Source organism: Mustela putorius, unplaced genomic scaffold, assembly GCF_011764305.1.
Source record: "Mustela putorius furo isolate JIRA1106 unplaced genomic scaffold, ASM1176430v1.1 tig00004035_pilon_pilon_pilon, whole genome shotgun sequence".
Taxonomy (NCBI): Eukaryota; Metazoa; Chordata; class Mammalia; order Carnivora; family Mustelidae; genus Mustela; species Mustela putorius.
In genome coordinates this window covers 2,597,462-2,614,890 of record NW_025422171.1, presented here as the reverse complement: position 1 = coordinate 2,614,890, position 17,429 = coordinate 2,597,462, and the positions used below count along the sequence as shown (strand labels likewise).

The window sequence follows — 17,429 nt, the reverse complement described above, 5'->3', positions numbered from 1 at the left end:
TGAGAATCTCTGTATTTTTGCTGGAATGGGAATTCATGGTTTTAGAAATTTAGGTATTTCAAAACAGATGCTTAGACCACGAAGTCACTGAAAATGAGTGTGGTTGCAATATGCCCCATTTTACACCAATTAAGCAGAGCTCTGGGCTTCTGGCCCCCTGCCAATACTCTGGTGCAGGCCCCAGGGAAATCTCAGCAGTTCTTGGATCTAATTGTTCACTGTCTGTATAGTCTTAAAACAGTCATTTCGGTGACTTTACTGTGTTAGATGTTGTATATTAAAATAGGGATTTCGGGCACCTGGGTGGCTCTGTGGGTTAAGCCACTGCCTTCGGCTCAGGTCATGATCTCAGGGTCCTGGGATCGAGTCCCGCATCGGGCTCTCTGCTCAGCCGGGAGCCTGCTTCTCTCTCTCTCTCTCTGCCTGCCTCTCTGTCTACTTGTGATCTCTGTCTGTCAAATAAGCAAATAAAATCTTTAAAAAAAATAAAATAAAATAGGGATTTCATGTTGAAAAATGTATTTAGTCTGCTTCTTTCTAAATAGAATCTTCCCTGTCATTGAGAACAATAGTTTGAACTTTTTAAGACCTTCCATCTTCCCATCTCTAAGAAAAGAATAGTAATTTTAATGTCATTTCTTCAAATTTACAGTCATATATGGTTTGAAATAGATCTATATAAGTAAATTCACATAAAGCTTTTAGAGTATGGCACATAGTGGATACTAGACAAATATTAGCAATCATTTTTCCTTCTACATGATGAAGCCTGTGAAGCAGATTTCCATTTTACAGTTCTGAAATTCCTTACTGAAACAGAAAGTCCAGATCATCCCCTTCGCCCTGTGGTTTTAAAAGACTGCTCTTTTTTTAATTGGTTTTTCTTTGTTCATTAAAATACAAAATGCATCTCCTTTACAGTTTGTTCATTGTTCTGTGGGTAAAAAGGAGTGAAATGAGTGAGGGCAGAAGAGGAGAGACAGGGAGAGAGAGGGGCCCCTGGAGCTTCAGGTGTGAGCCCAGAGGCATTGCCACAGGTCTGTGCTTTTGCCACCAGTGGGCATCTGTGCTCTGGTGATGACAGCTAATTACACAAATAATAATAACAAGTAGTAGAAAACATTGTTTACCAAAGAGTTCCAGGTGCTACTGAGCCTGTTCCATGCATGGTCTTACTCCGTTCACCATTGCTCTCTCACTAAATGGTGTCATCTGTTTCACCCAGGGAGGGTGAGGGAAGTTAAAGGACTTGTCCAAGGTCACCCAGTCACCAAATGAGCTAGATCCTGCTTCCAGGAGAGCTGGCTACTAAGGGCAGTATCGTGTTGGGCTCCATTTTGTTTTCTGAATGCAAGAACAACAGAGTAGTCAGTGAATTAGGCCTGGGGTAGGTGTAATTCACTATCAAAAAATGGCTTTGTTGTCCCTGTTTCTACATGTAGAAGTTGTTTCCATGCCAAAGTCGTAGGTGATCTATATGAATAACTTACTGAAACAGCCCCTCGTTAGTATGGTCGTAGTGTACCCTGAGAAAGAAATCACCCACATGCTTTTACCAGTCCCCTTCATGTAAGTATCAGTTTCTACAATAAAGGTATTTAGGTCACAATGCTGATAAGAACTTGACCACTTTGTAAAAAAAAAAACAAGGGAGTAGTTACCTTCAGAATCTCATAACATGTTGTGTTAGAACTGCTTTTAGTTGCAATATTAGGACACCTTTAATATGATAAGTTTTGTGGTATTTTCCAGGAGGTTTGGGAGGGCTTTCTAAGGAATAATTTCTTTCTTTCTTTCTTTTTTTTTAAAAAGATTTTATTTGACAGACAGAGATCACAAGTAGGGCAGAGGCAGGCAAAGGGGTTGTGGGGGGGGGGCGCGGGTGGAGCAGGCTCCCCTCTGAGCAGAGAGCCTGATGCGGGGCTCCATCCTAGGACCCTGAGATCATGACCTGAGCCGAAGGCAGAGGCTTAACTCACTGAGCCACCCAGCTGCCCCTCTAAGGAATAATTTTTAAAGATACGGAAGGACCACAGGTTTGGGTGGGAGAGTAGGTTAATGAAATCATGGAGATAAGAGACAAAGGTGTGGCTCATGAGTTGAGTGGTTGGTTATTAGGAACAAGCCAGAAATCCAAGACCTCATATAGAAAGTTTAACCCTACACACCCAAGCTGTGAATTTCAAAATGAAATTATATTATAGTGAATTATTTTAAATGAGCTATCAACTTTAATACTACTGTCTGCTCTGGCCTGAGTTAAATATTTCTAAGTCAGTATGAGCTTGTGGAGATTTACTTCATTGCAGATTACATATTACAGGAAGCATCCTGGCACAGCCCTAGATGTCATGTGTGCCAACCAAAGCTGAATACTTTTTTAAAAAAATCATTTCTGAGAGGTGATATGTTCGTTCTTAATCCTTCCAAGTGGAACAAGTGGAATTTTTTCAAGATCGTTGTCCGTTTCTGAAAAGTATTGTTAACAGTATGTGAAAGCCACAAATGACTATGTTCTTTCAATTTTCTTTTTCAGATAGCGATGATCTTCAAAATGAAGACTCTGGAAAATTTTAGGTTCTCTATAGGAACTACAGAAGTTGAAGGAAAGAAGATTTTCAAAAGGAAATTGTTTTGAAAGTATGTTTACAACTAACTGATACTGTTGACAGTTGTTTTTTTTTTTTTTTTAAATAATAAAACACTTTAAGAAAATTGTATTTATGGTAAAAGGAAACTGGACTAACAATGAGGCCAAAGACTTTTCCTGCCACAACTTATTCTGGAAATAGCCGCCAGCGACTGCAGGAGATTCGAGAGGGCTTAAAGCAGCCGTCCAAATCTTCCACTCAGGGGCTGCCTGTGGGACCAAACAGTGATGCTTCCCTGGCCACCAAAGTCGTGGGGGGCAAGGATGCTGCCAGGCAACAGCAGCAGATGAGAGCTACCCCAAAGTTCGGACCTTATCAGAAAGCTTTGAGAGAAATCAGATACTCCCTGTTGCCTTTTGCTAATGAATCCAGCACTTCCTCAGCAGCAGAAGTAAACCGACAGATGCTGCAGGAACTGGTGAACGCGGGATGTGACCAGGTGAGTGTAACCTCCCCAGGCTCCTGCCCTGGCATTTAACAGTAAGTAGTCCAGCTTGCAATGTGCAGGGGAGACAGCCAAGGATCCTGTGCTTGCACTTGAAGGCTCTGAATTGCTTCCGAAGAGAAGTGTTTCTGGGTCAAAACCAGAGGCCCTTCTGGTGTGCCATTGCATTTTTTTCCATCTTCTCCCCAGAATGGTCTTTTTGGCTACTTTTCCTTTACAGTAAAAATCTAGACATTTCTGAACTCTACTGAAATTGTACCATGTGTCTTTTCTGTTTTGTCCTTGTGAAGTTGAGAAGGGCTATCACACTTAGCCCTTTCTTTGTGGTTTATTTGGGCTTATTCTGAGCTGTGATGGGGAAGATAGTGGCTTCATTTGTTTTTAGTTTGTGCATTCGTTTGACTTAGTTAAGGGAAAGGTTGATTAACATGATTTGGCTCTTAGACTCTTTTTTCTTCTATTTTGAAAAACAGTATGTATACTGTTATAGGAGACATAACTATGTTAAGGAAATGATCAAGCAACGTAATCTGACTTCTCAATTGCTTTCAAGATAAGGGACACATTAATGGAGGTGACAATGATAATATATAAATACACAACTTTTCGCTATACATTTGTGATGCTGTGGGGACTCACATAGCCATGTAAAACCCAGGTTGAGGGGTTGGACCATTAAAATGGAACTGGTGTCCAACCACATAAAAATGAATTTAGTAAAATCTAACTGGTAAAAATGTAATTGTCTTACAAAAGGGCTTTGAAAGCTAATGCTGTGTTACCATCTGTCATCTTAAAAGTCTCAGTTGCATGAAAATGGAATTAAGCTAGGTATTTTTGTTCCTTGGAAAATTAGTAAGATTTCATGCTCAAAGCACATCAGGATGGCTTGAGCACTTGTAGTTTCTTAGGAAGAATCTAATTACCTACTCCTGGCCTCACAGTCACAGGAAAAGGCTAACAATACCCTCTTTTATTTTCAAAAGCTATCTCAACCTTCTTGTTGTAGTTGATTACCATAGAATTTAATAGAGAATTTATATTTCTCAGATGATATGTTTGTGAAACTAATCGTGCTATTTTGCAGGGCACTGCCTTGACACTTTGGGATATACTGGGATTAACTTGTGTGAAGCAAGCATTGTTGTGTTGAGAGTTGCTTTTCTAAAGCATAGGATCATGAATAATGTGGTGCAGAGTGTTTTAGCAGTGGAAGCTGACAGCAGAGGCATGACCTTTCTCATTGTGAAAATATGAAGTTAAATACACTGCCAAGTGCTATCCCTTGACAAACAGAACTTGATGGTTTTGAAAGTAGGAAGGAGCAGTCTGGGGGAAATACTAGAGTAAGATTGCAGAGACTTGAAAACCAACAGCAAAGCCTAAAATCTTCTATAAATCACTTGCAAACAAAAGAGGTAATCAGAGCAGGGTGTTCTTTGCAGTTGTGTTTCAGCTGTGATAAAAAGAAACAAGTGAAGCAAATAATCCAAAATACAGGTGGGATCTCATTATAGTGAAATCCATTAGTGATAATTACAGTGCAAGAAATAATGAAGCTGGTGCTGTATCCAAGAGAGTAAAATACAAATACAGTAAAATTAAGGATCATGACACCAGTGAAGTTCCCATCAACATTTAATTTATGTTAATTGATAGTAGGAAGGACTTCATTTGTCATACCTAATGCTCCTGAAGTGATTCAGTCGCTTTGGTGTATAGTGTTACTTTATAAAGCAAAAACCTCTGCCTTCAGCCTGACCCTCCAGTTTGGGTATGTATACAGGGTGCATTTGCTTTCAGAGAATCCTGGTCAGAACGTCATTATGAGAAGAACCTGAATAATTGGAGTGGAAATGATTAATCAATAGTACCTCTAGAGTTGTGTGGGTCTTCAATAAAGCAGATTATCAGATCCAGTATAATAGGTACAGAGTACCTAGTGTTGCAGCTTTTCAGTTTCCTTTGTCTCCTCCTCTATTGCCTTTTAATTTAGCTTCAGTTTTATTTTCTTGTACTTTGTCATTTTTTTTTTTAAGATTTTATTTATTTATTTGACAGAGAGAGAGATCACAAGTAGGCAGAGAAGCAGGCAGAGAGTGGAGAAGCAGGCTCCCTGCGGAGCAGAGAGCCTGATGCGGGGCTCAATCCCAGGACCCCGCGATCATGACCTGGGCTGAAGGCAGAGGCTTTAACCCACTGAGCCACAAAGGCACCCCACACTTTGTCATTCTTAACCCTAATATTAATCAGAATAGTAGTAAACTCCATGTTTTCTCAAGGTCTTACCAGTGATACACACTTTTGTATGCCCTATTTTATCCATTGCATATACATGTTTATACATTTTTCCCCACTTTATTTGACTTGAGGCTTACTGAAAATATTTACTTGAATGTTTATGAGTGTTTTCTTTTAAACTTTTTATTAGAATAAAATTTACATAAGAGGGTGCCTGGGCGGGTCAGTTGGTAGAGTGACTGCCTTCGGCTCAGGTCACAATCCTGGAGTCCCAGTATTGAGTCCTGCATCCAGCTCCCTGATCTGCAGGGAGTCTGCTTCTCCCTCTGACTCTCCTCCTCTCTCATGCTCTCTCTCTCTCTCAAATAATAAATAAATCTAAATAAAGTAAAATTTCCATAAGAATAGTATATGATAGGATCCTAAGTGGACAGCTCAGTGAACTTCACCCAGTGAATCACACCCATGTAACTAGGATGGATGGGTGTATTTTTTTTTTTAAGATTTTATTTATTTATTTGACAGAGATTACAAGTAGGCAGAGAAGGCAGGCAGAGAGAGGAAGGAAGCAGGCTCCCTGCTGAGTAGAGAGCACAAAGTGGGGCTTGATCTCAGGACCCTGGGATCACGACCTAAGCCAAAGGCAGAGGCTTAACCCACTGAGCCACACAGGCTATTTTTTATTATTTTTTAAATTTTTTAAAATTATTTTTTATTTATATTATTTTATTTTTATTTATTTTTTTAAAGATTTTATTGATTTATTTGTCAGAGAGAGAGTTCAGGCAGGCAGAGTAGCAGGCAGAGGCAGAGGGAGAAGCAGGCTCCCCACAGAGCAAGGAGCCTGATACGGGACTCGATCCTAAGATGCTGGGATCATGACCTGAGCTGAAGGCAGTCGCTTAACCGTCTGAGCCACCCAGGCATCCCTTATTATTTTTTAAATTTAAGTAATCTCTATACCCAACGTGGGGCTTGAACTTAACACTCTGAGTTCAGGAGTTGCATGCCCTGCCAACTGAGCCAGCCAGGCACCCCTGGGGTGTGTGTGTATATGTGTGTGTGTGTGTGTGTTAAGATTTACTTATTTATTTTTAGACAGCATGTGCATGAGAGAGAGCACAGAAGGGAGGGGCAAATGTTGAGGGAGAGAATCTCCAGCGGACTCCCCACTGAGCGTGAAGCCAACTCAGGGCTCAGTCTCACAATCATGACCTGAGCTGAAACCAAGAGTATGCCACTCACCTGACTGAGCCAGCCAGGTGCTCCAGCCCCCACCGGGGTATATTTTTAATTACTATATTTTTAATGTAAATTACTATATTTTTAATGGAAAAGTAAAAGACTAAGTATTTTCTGTGTAGTGATATAGTGTGTCAAATGATGCAGTGTCTAAAATATTTTCACATATATTTTACTAAAGACTTAATGAAAATTTCTACAGGAAAAAAAAGGCCAGTGGATTAATAATCCTTATGGAAGGAGCTATTCTTTAAACACAGATTAAAGGACTTGAAAGGATAAGTGTTTTGGTTATGAGTGTCATACTTTTTATCATTTGGATACTCTTCATACTGACATAGGTAATAATTTAAAGTTAGCTTTTACTTTATCTTATAAAACTTAGTTTCACTTTTTCTCTTAGTGGTTTCAAGTGATCATATTACCAGGTTTTCCCTCTTTTTCTTCCTGACAAAGTTTTAAAAACTACTAATTAGGGGTGCATGGGTGGCCTTTTTGGTTAAGTGTTTGTTTTGGTTCAGGTCATAATCTCAGATTCCTGGGGTCAGTTCCTACGTTGGGCTCCCTGCTCAGCAGGGGATCTGCTTCTTTCTTTCCTGCTCTCCCTGCTCTGCTCTCTCTCTCTGCCAAATAAATAAATAAACGTGCTAAAAAAAAACCATTAATTTGATTTTGCGATGACATTGTCTGCTTCTTGAAAGCATATGACTTGAGTCCTCTCACTGAATTGCATTGGTTAACAGGTGTAAGGGTGCTGTTGGGACAGGCTCACCATACTTGGGACTTCTCAGGGTGCAGGGATGGCTGGCTGGCATAGGGGTCTAGAGATGACAAGGGTCCTATTCAGCAGTACCTCCTGTAGTCTTCAGAATAGCTAAGCATTTTATCACTTTGTGCCTCTTAGAGGCCAACTTAGGTGAGAACTGCCTTTCAGATGTGAATACTGAGAAATGTTTTTTGCTTCTCTTGAGGAATTAGCATGTACTGTTTCTCTTTGGACAACCCATATCCTGACCTTCATGAGGCTCCCTCATTGATCTGCTGTGAGAGGTGCCAAATCTGTGGCAGCTTTAAGACTTCTTAGGGCTCTGGCCTGTCATAGCTACATTCTTTCAGTCCTGTATTAGCATAATTTACCTAATCCTGACTTAATCCAATTTTTCCTCACCTTATTGTGAATGTTTAAACGACTTAAATCATTATTGGAGTGAAGGTAGGAAGAAATGTAAACAAACAAATTGATTTATTACACCAAATTTGGCCTAAGGAAAAGCTGATGGTCAGGATGTATATTCAGAGACATGCTTCCTGAGAATAATGGTCAGAACAACAAATAAATTTCAGGTAGTCTGGTTAATGGGAAAGGGAGTGAATTTCTTGGCATTCTCAAATCAAAAAGTACAGAAAAATCAAGTTTCTCAACCCATCTTACAAGTTATTCTTCAATCCAGGTCCTTTTGCCAAAGGAAATAGCACTGCAGAGAGGGGAGGCCTGCTGGGGCCTGTGAATCTCACAGAGGAAGGACAGACCCTGGTGTTGGCAGCAACCTCTTATGCCAAGTACTGTTCGAATAAGCACTTGCACCCGTAGCCTCATTATTGAAACTACACAGAAAGCATTTGAGATGGATTCCAGCCCTTACCTGAGTATTGCAGAGGAAACTATGGCTTGGGTGGCCAGGCAGGTGACTCAAGCTCTCCTCTGCACGCCCCTTCCCCCAACCCCCAGGTCTTCAGTGAGGGTTAGACCTACTTGTTACACATACTTGAGAGGAAAGACTTCAGTGCTCCCTTAATGGGCCATACAGATCTCTGTCTTTAACTTGCATCGTGTGGGTTGCTGGCCAGTTTCTGTGTTTGCTGATGTACACCCCGTCCTGGTGGGATTTTCTTCTCTGCGAGTTTGTCCTCTCCTTTCCCTCATGTCCTCTCGCTTGCATGGGCAGGTGGCACTTGCTCAGCACTTCCAGTCCCCAGGCCCCCTTGCCACAGGCCCTGCCTGGTCCTTTCCAGGGGTGTCCCACCCACTCCTCCCCTGTGCACCTGTCCCAGATGCATGGCACGGTCTCCTCCTGCTTGCATCTCTGCTTCATTTGTTCAGGGGGCTTCTTCAAACATTATTCTGTTGGCTGGCAGTGTCAGCATCCATCTTCCCCGGCGTGGATTTGGGCACATGTTATGGTTCAACTCCTTCTTTCTTACTGCAGGGTCTTGATTCTTACACCTGGATTTGAACTGTTCCTGTTCAGCCTTCCATTGTTCCGTATGTCTAGGGCACTGGACGCTTGAGGCCAGCCGTGTATGGACAGGTGGTCGTGCTGTCATCACACTTGCCCTGTGGCACTCAGGCCTCCTGGTGCTATGTCCACCGTGTGTCCAGGTGTGTCCTCATGAGCGCAGGGTCCTGGGTGTGGCTCACCTGCTGTGTGCACAGTGGGGATTGCACACCAGCTGTGCGTGCCCCTGGAAAACTTTGCCCAGGCGGTTCCCTGCGCTGGCCAACGTACATGCCATTGCTGATTTATCAGACTTTAGGAGAGAGACAGCACAAAGCCTCTTTGTATGTTTAGCTCAAGCAGTTGGCATCATCAGGAAAGCCCTAGACAGTGACCTAGAGAAATGTTAACCCTGAAGTGCTTTTCCTTTAACCTGGTGCCAGGATCCTGCCTCAGGATTCATTCTCTGGAATACAGGTAGTTTGCTAATGAAAAAAAGTAGAAAAGGTTAGATAACCAGTACATTTCCTCCTCCTCCCTTATTCTGGAAAGGGAACGACTTTTCAGTATTACCGAACACTGGGTATTGCCCTGAAATATTCATAAGAGGAGAAGGAAAAAAGAAACACTTAAGTTTAGGAATGCCAGTAATGTAACAGGAAACTGTATTACAATGGCTTTTGGGTGTAGCAGTTCCTTGTCTACCCCTGCCCCCCCCACCTTTTTTTTTTTTTTTTTTAGCTTTTCAAATTAAATCTGGCCTTGCCAAAAGATAAAATGTATACTTTGTTAAAGTAGTATATTTAAAATTAATTTGAAAAGACACAGTCACATCATACCTTTGTGTCATACCCTCCCCCCACCCTGCGCTCCCTTCTAGTTATCAAAGGAATATGTGTTCATTGTGTAAGTTTGCAAAATTTAGAAACATATAAAAAAATAAAAATCGCCTATAATTCTGTCAGCTCAAATGAGACCACTCTGAACTTCTAGTATAAAAGTGGCCAGATTTTTTTCTAATTAAAGGAAATTAAGGAAAGTGAGGAGAGCTGGGCCAGGTAACAGGTAGAAAAGGCAGAATATGGGGTATGATCCCACCTCTTCCTTTATAAAAAAATATATATGTATAATATGGCCCTTCTCACTCTCCTTCTCTAGCATCAAGACCAATCCGTTCTCTTCCAGTGCACCTCTGAGTCCTGGTCCCCCCACCCACCAAGCCTCTGCCTTTGCTCACTGACATTGCCCTTCCTCCTGGCTCTTCTCCTGTGTTCCCTGCATAGAACATTCTGAGTGATCATTCTAAAAAGGAGAAGATCCTGTGATTTCCTTCTGGAAACCTTTCCACTGCACTTGGATGAAGCTCCTGACCTGAAGGCGAGGCCCATCCCGCAGCCTCAGGTGGCACCCCTTTTCCGGCAGTTGGTGCTCTGGCTCTACCTTCTTTACTGCCTTTCCTCTTCTCAGCACTGGCCCTTTCTTGCCTGGATAATGGCTACTCTTCTTGGAAGGCTTGTCTTGCTCTCCTGGATTCAGAAAAGCATTTTCTGACCCCCCTAGTCTAGACCACATGCCTCTGTTTTATTCTCTCTCATAGAAATGTCCTTTCATAGCATTTATCAGAATTTGTTACTAAGTGTTTAGTTGTGTATTTCTTATAATATCCATTTCTCTCTTTAGATTTAGTCCCCATTAGGGCAGTAGCTTTGTTCTGGTTATCGTTCTCTAGTACCTAAAACTTTGCAAATTCTCAAAATTCTCAAAAACATCTGATATATGAATGAAGGGATAAATGTTTTGCTATAAACATTTTCATTTTTAATGCCTATAATGTATTCCATTGTTCAAATAGTAGTTCTTTTTTTTTTTAGATTGATTTTATTTATTTGACAGAGAGAGATCACAAGCAGGCAGAGAGGCAGGCAGAGGGAGAGAGAGAGAGAGAGAAGCAGGCTCCCCGCTGAGCAGAGAGCCCGATGCGGGACTCGATCCCAGGACCCTGAGATCATGACCTGAGCCGAAGGCAGCGGCTTAACCCACTGAGCCACCCAGGCACCCCCAAATAGCAGTTCTATAACTTATTATACATATAATATGTAACTGGCGTTAAGAGGTAAACTGAAGCACATTTTAAAGTTTATCTGAGCAAAAATGATTCCAAACCAGAAGTGATTAGGAGCAGTCTACTGAAAGTCGCTCAGGGAAAGAATTTCAGAAAGCAGAGGCAGAAGCAAAGCGAGAAAATGATTCCAGTGTCTATACCTTAAGCGGTTACCTTATTTGGGAAAGCCTGGGTAGCTGTTTATGATTGGTTGTCCTTAGGTTTTGATTTTTAGCCTCCAGGCATTACAGACTTAGATTTGGTTTGTGTACATAGGCATTAAATCTTAGAATCACCTCAGTCTGATGGCTTTCTTGTTTAATTAAATACTGCGATGAACATCCCTCTACGTCTTTATAAATATCACTGATTTACTTAGAATAAATTTTAGAAATGGAATTACTAAGACAAACGATAAGAGCATTTTTACGGTTTTAATTCGCCAAGTTTCTTTCGAAAATTTTAAAATTGCCTCTATATTTCCAACCCTGCCAACAATGAATACTGCTGCTATGAAACAACACATCTGTTTGTCAGTTTGGTTGTTTGTTCTGTATTCCTAATTGTGGCAATAAGTATGTGGTAGTAAAAAAGTAGTGATAGTTGTTCAGTTTTAAGTAGCAGGAAACTCATATTTTGAGGGGAGCTCTAAGTGTCTGAGACTGGATCCATTTTCCTCTTAAAATGCAATGCAAATTCTAGTACATCAAGACCAAAATGCATCTTCTGAGGAACGTCTTTTCTCTCCTCCCTGAGTGGTTTACATTTGTGCCTGGTACATCTCTGGGCCAACATAGGATTTTGCAGTCCTAGAGGATTTGCAGGAGAGTCATTGGCAGACAGGTAGGCAAGGCCTGCCCTTTGGGGAGGACAAGCCATAATAGCCCCAGCAGCAGCACTGTCCGGACGTTCAGCTTGCTTTTGTTCCCTAGAATATTTGGTGTGCAGAACAGAGCGCCCTGGCTGGTGTTTAGGAATGATGGGTTACGAGTTGCTGAGGTGTTGGTTCTGGCTGCCCTTAGGAAGCCAGCTCTGGCCTCCTCTTTGAGCAACCTTCTGCCTTAATCCAAACATGCAGTACAACTATTGACATTTTCTGTATGTGCCATAATGTCGAAAATATTGGAGATCACAAATATTGTTTATTTAATACCTATTATTCACACTGAGCAGTTTTCTACCTAAATGATTATTTGCTCTTATATATATGGTTGTGGCCACTCGATGGCTCATGCTAGCCTCATAGGTGATTAATGAACATTTTTAATATATTCTATAGTGTAGTGCTTTCCCCCTTAGAAGTGCTGCATAGGCAGATACTGTAAGTGCTAGAGAAGGTTTTGGAACAATTATTTGTTCCTCCTTTTCTTGCACCCAGTGATTTTCCAACCCGGGATGTGTTGGAAAAATACTGCCACTGAAGCCAGCACCAGTGATTGAATTCATTTGGTGAGGAGTGGGCCCTGGGTACGAGCCCTTCCTAACAGGTCCCGGATGGTGACTGAGGGGCAGCCAGGGACCTCCGCTCTGCTCTGAACTTGATAGAGTCGGCTCTGAGAAATGCCTCTAAGATCTGAGCCTTATGTTTGCCTGCAGTTTCTTTCAGGGCTCCTTATACTGTTTATGTCATTGCCAACCCATTTATGGATGTAAAGAGAAGTGAAATACCCAACAAGGACATTGAGGGGTTTTTTGGTCCTTTATTTATTTTTTAAATTTTATTTGTTTATTTGAGTGAGAGCACACAAGCAGAGGGAGTGGTGGGCAGAGGCAGAAGCAGGCTCCCCGATGAGCAGGGAGCCCAGCGTGAGGCTGATCTCAGGTTTCTGGGATCATGACCTGAGCCAAAAACGGACGCTGAACCAACTGAGCCACCCGGGTGTGCCTACCTTTTATGTCCTTTAACAATAATCTCTTTTAAGCTACTCGTAATACAGTTGTTATAAATTTCAAACTTAACAACAAAAAAGCCACCTCCATTATCATAGTCACTACCCAGCTGCTTCTTATTTTGGCATTAAAATTCAGTTACAGGAAGCTCATGGTTCTCAAGTTTAATGTAAAATGAGTTTATCATGCAATTTTTTAATTATGATTTACTCATCTTGGATTTCTTTATTGTTTTTTAAAAAAAATTTATTTTACTTAAATTCAATTAATTAACATATAGTATAAAGAACCTAGATGTCCATCAACAGATGAATAGATAAAGAAGATGTGGTATATCTACACAATGGAATACTATGCAGCCATCAAAAGAAATGAAATCTTGCCATTTGCAACAACGTGGATGGAACTAGAGGATATTATGCTGAGCGAAATAAGTCAATCAGAGAAAGATAATTATATGATCTCTCTGATATGAGGAATTTGAGAGGCAAGGTGGGGTGTTTGGGGGTAGGAAGGAAAAAATGAAAAAAGATGAGATCGGAGGGAGACAAACCATAAGAGAATCTCACAAAACAAACGTAGGGTTGCCAGGGGGAGGGACGTTGGGAGAGGTTGATTGGGTTATGGACACAGGAGAGGGTATGTGCTATGGTGAGTGCTGTGAAGTGTGTAAGCCTGACAATTCACAGACCTGTATCGCTGGGGCTAATAATATACTATATGTTAATTTAAAAAATTTGTTAACTATATGTTAATTTTAAAAATTAACATATAGTATATATTATTAGCTTCAGAGGTAGAGTTTAGTGATTCATCAGTTGCAGATAACACTCAGTGCTCATCACATCACAGGCTCTCCTAAATGCCCATCACCCAATTACCCCATCCCTCCGCCTACCACTCCTCCAGAACCTTCAGTTTGTTTCCTAGAGTTCAGAGTTTCTTATGGTTTGTCTGCCTCTCTGATTTCATCTTATTTTATCTTTCTCTCCCTTCCCCTGTGATCCTTTGTTTTGTTTCTTAAATTCTGCATGAGTGAAATCATATGATAGTTCTCTTTCTCTGCTTGACTTATTTCACTTAGCGTAATACCTCTAGTACCATCCACATCACTGCAGATGGTAAGATTTCATTTTTTTGATGACTGAGTAATATTCCATTGTGTATGTATACCACATTTTTAAAAAAAGATTTTATTTATTTGAAAGAGAGACACAGCAAGAGAAGGAACACAAACAGGAGAAATACCACATCTTTATCCATTCATCTGCCGATGGACATCTGGGCTCTTTCCGTAGTTTGGCTATTGTGGACATTATTGCTATAAACGTGGTTGTGCATGTGCCCCTTTGAATCACTATGTTTGTATTCCTTGGGTAAATACCTAGTAGTGTAACTGCTGGGTTGTAGGGTAGCTCTCTTTTTACTTTTTGAGAAACCTCCACCAACAGTTTAAGAGGGTTCCCCTTTGTCCACATCCTCACCAACATCTGTTGTTTCCTGACTTGTTAATTTTAGCCGTTCTGACTGGTGTGAGGTGGTATCTCTTTGTGTTTCTTTGTTTTTGTTTTTTTAAGATTTTATTTTATTTTTTATTTGACAGAGAGAGAGAGAGAGAGCGTGCACACACAAGCAGGGAGAAGGGCAGAGAGAGAGGGAGAAGCAGGCTCCCCGGTGAGCAGGGAGCCTGATGTGGGACTCAATCCCAGCAGTCTTGGGTTCATGCCCTGAGCTGAAGGCAGGCACTTAACCAACTGAGCCACCCAGGCGCCCCCTCATTGTGGTTTTGATTTGTATTTCCTCTTTCTTGTCTTTAGTCTTTGGAAAGGAAACATTTTTCATAATTGTATTTTTCAAATTTGTGATGTATATATAATTGACTTTCAGTGCAACAATTTCAATTTTTATAAGTGTACTTGCTCTTTTTCCTGGAGTTGTGGAAAACCATAGGAAATTTCTCTTCCCTTTGTACCATTCTCCCATGTCCTCACCCTTACCCCGACCATCTAGCATAGTCCTGAATAAATAGTGAATGCTCAATAGATATCCCCAGCAGTTAGAATCAGATGGACTGTATTCCATTCTGACTGAAGTTGCTCTGAGTATGATTTGGGAATTGAATTAAGGTGCTGGTGACAGATTCCTGGCTACAGAGCTTAGTACGCATAGGTGGCCTAACAAAGGAAGGCTGGAGTTCGGCAGGATGTGGCCTGCATGGCGGTTCTGTAGTGTCATCAAGGCCCTGGGCTCCTCCTCTCTGTCAGTTCTGGCCTCCTTAATAAGAGGCTTCCGTTTCCAGGCGCCCAAGGTGGCACCTCTCTGAGAGTCAACAGTTTGTACAAGAAGCAGGAATATGGCAGCAGAAATGCTTCTCTACCTCACAGGCCCAAATGTAGTCACTTAGTCACCAGAGGTTAAAGCAGAACTGTGTACTTTAGCTGCGCATACGGCTGCCACGATAGAACTGGCCTTCTCTTAGTAAGGAAGACTGGATTTCACGAAGTCAGAAAGTAGATTTCATTAAGGAACCAGAGCATGACCACATGTTGTACTGGCTGTCACCATGGGCTACTAGTCTGCCTTTCTGAGCTTCATGATCCTTCATCTATACCCTGGGGGTAACAATTACTCCTACCCTATGGGTTGTGTTGCAGACCAGAAAGAATGTAAAGTGACCTGTCTTTGACTTTAATCTCTACTTTGGTCATTATATTAAGGCGCACTTTCCCCAGTACCTATTTCTTCTCCTGCAGAGCTTTCACATCTCTGTATCTTTTTAGTGCTAACACCCTGCTCTATACCTGGATTCTTCTAAGTAGTCTCCCTGACCCAGTATTTCTGCCAGTGAACTTTTCCTGAAAGGTGACAGTCAGCCACTCCCTTATATCCACTCCCCTCCTCTTCCTACCATGTGATCTCCACTTACCAAACTTGATTATTTCTCTCATTTCCAGCCCAGCTTGCTTGCCCCAGCTGTGTTTGCCTCTTTACACACCAGCTACTACCAAGCTGTGTGACTTTCTCCCACACTGGCTTTACTCATGCTGTTTACGCTACCTGGAATGCACTCCCCACCAGCCCAGCCATGCTCTGCCCACTCAAGTCCCACTTCTTCCATGATTCATCTTTGTGGCCTTTTCCAGCTATTCGTTCCTGCACATGTGGGGGCTCTCCCTTTCCTGAATTCCCATTTTTTATTGGTACCATCCAGAGTGCTCTGGTAGGTCTATATGGGGTCTTCGGGATTATCTAGGCCACATGGCTCTTTACACAGTTAAATTAACTGAGACCCAGAGAGGTAATGTGGTCAGTTTAAGACTATACAGCAAATGAAGGACAGACCCAGAGGTACAAGCCTCTCAGTTTCACCCATGAAACGTGAAAGAGAAAGAAAGAGAAATAGTCATCACCCTACCATTTATGAAAGTGAGATATTTCCACGTAGTAGAATTGGTCCAGGGGTAATTATTGTTATTTGGCTATTTTTATTTCCTTTATTGTTGCTTTGATTAACTTTTTATTTTGGAAAAAATTTAAAAGTACAATAGCATCTCTCTCTCTCCAGTAATTTTAGAGTAAGCATTTAATTCAAATATAACATCTAGAATTTTTTTTAAAAAGATTTTATTTATTTATTTGACAGAAAGAGAAAGATCACAAGTAGGCAGGGAGGCAGGCAGAGAGAAAGGGGGAAGCAGGCTCCCTGCCAAGCAGAGAGCGTGATGCGGGGCTCGATCCCAGGACCCTGAGATCATGACCCGAGCTGAAGGCAGAGGCTTACTTAACCCACTGAGCCACCCAGGTGCCCCAACATCTAGAATATTTTGAAAACAAATACTAGACATCATTTCATTCATCATTCATATACTCATATATTTAAATGTATCTGCAAAAGACAGAAAAAATAAAAACCACATAGAATAGGAACATAATCACAATACTGTTATCACACCTTCAACAGAATAAACATTTTTTTAAAAGATTTTATTTATTTACTTGACAGACAGAGATCACAAGCAGGCAGAGAAGCAGGCAGAGAGAGAGGAGGAAGCAGGGTCCTTGCTGAGCAGAGAGCCCGATGCGGGACTCAATCCCAGGACCCTGGCATCAGGGATGGAAGGCAGAGGGCTTTAATCCACAGAGGCTTTAACCCACTGGGCCATCCAGGTGCCCCAACATTTTAAATTTAATATAATTTTTATGACTACATGGTTAATATTTTAGAACTGCTTATTAATGAAATTAATATTCCTGAGAAATTACTATGTGAATATCACTTAATCCTCCCAACAAGCCCACAGCAAGATTTTATTATTGTCAACATTTACAGATGAAAAAACTGGATCACAGTTTTTACACAAGGTAAATAATGTGCCTACTAAGTAATGAAACCAGGAATCAAAAATGCAGATCTGGCTGTTCTTGTTTTATATCCTGAATTCTTTTCCCTCAACACTTACATACATAGCATCTCTTCATATCAGTAAAAACATTAAAACAGGGTGCCTGGGTGGCTCAGTGGGTTAAGCTGATGCCTTTGGCTCAGGTCATGATCTCAGGGTCCTGGGATCAAGTCCCGCATCGGGCTCTCTGCTCAGCGGGGAGCCTGCTTCCTCCTCTCTCTCTGCCTACTTCTCTGCTTA

General features: G+C 41.5%; 1 protein-coding gene across 1 annotated transcript in view; it reads left to right on the top strand.

The window, feature by feature from the left end:
• LATS2 (large tumor suppressor kinase 2) overlaps positions 1-17,429 on the top strand; it is a 74,760-nt gene that overhangs the window by 11,286 nt on the left and 46,045 nt on the right. The window contains exon 2 of the mRNA XM_045072428.1: positions 2,537-3,090. Coding sequence (XP_044928363.1) covers positions 2,749-3,090 — 342 coding nt within the window. The 5' untranslated portion in view covers positions 2,537-2,748. The remainder of the gene's footprint in view (positions 1-2,536; positions 3,091-17,429) is intronic.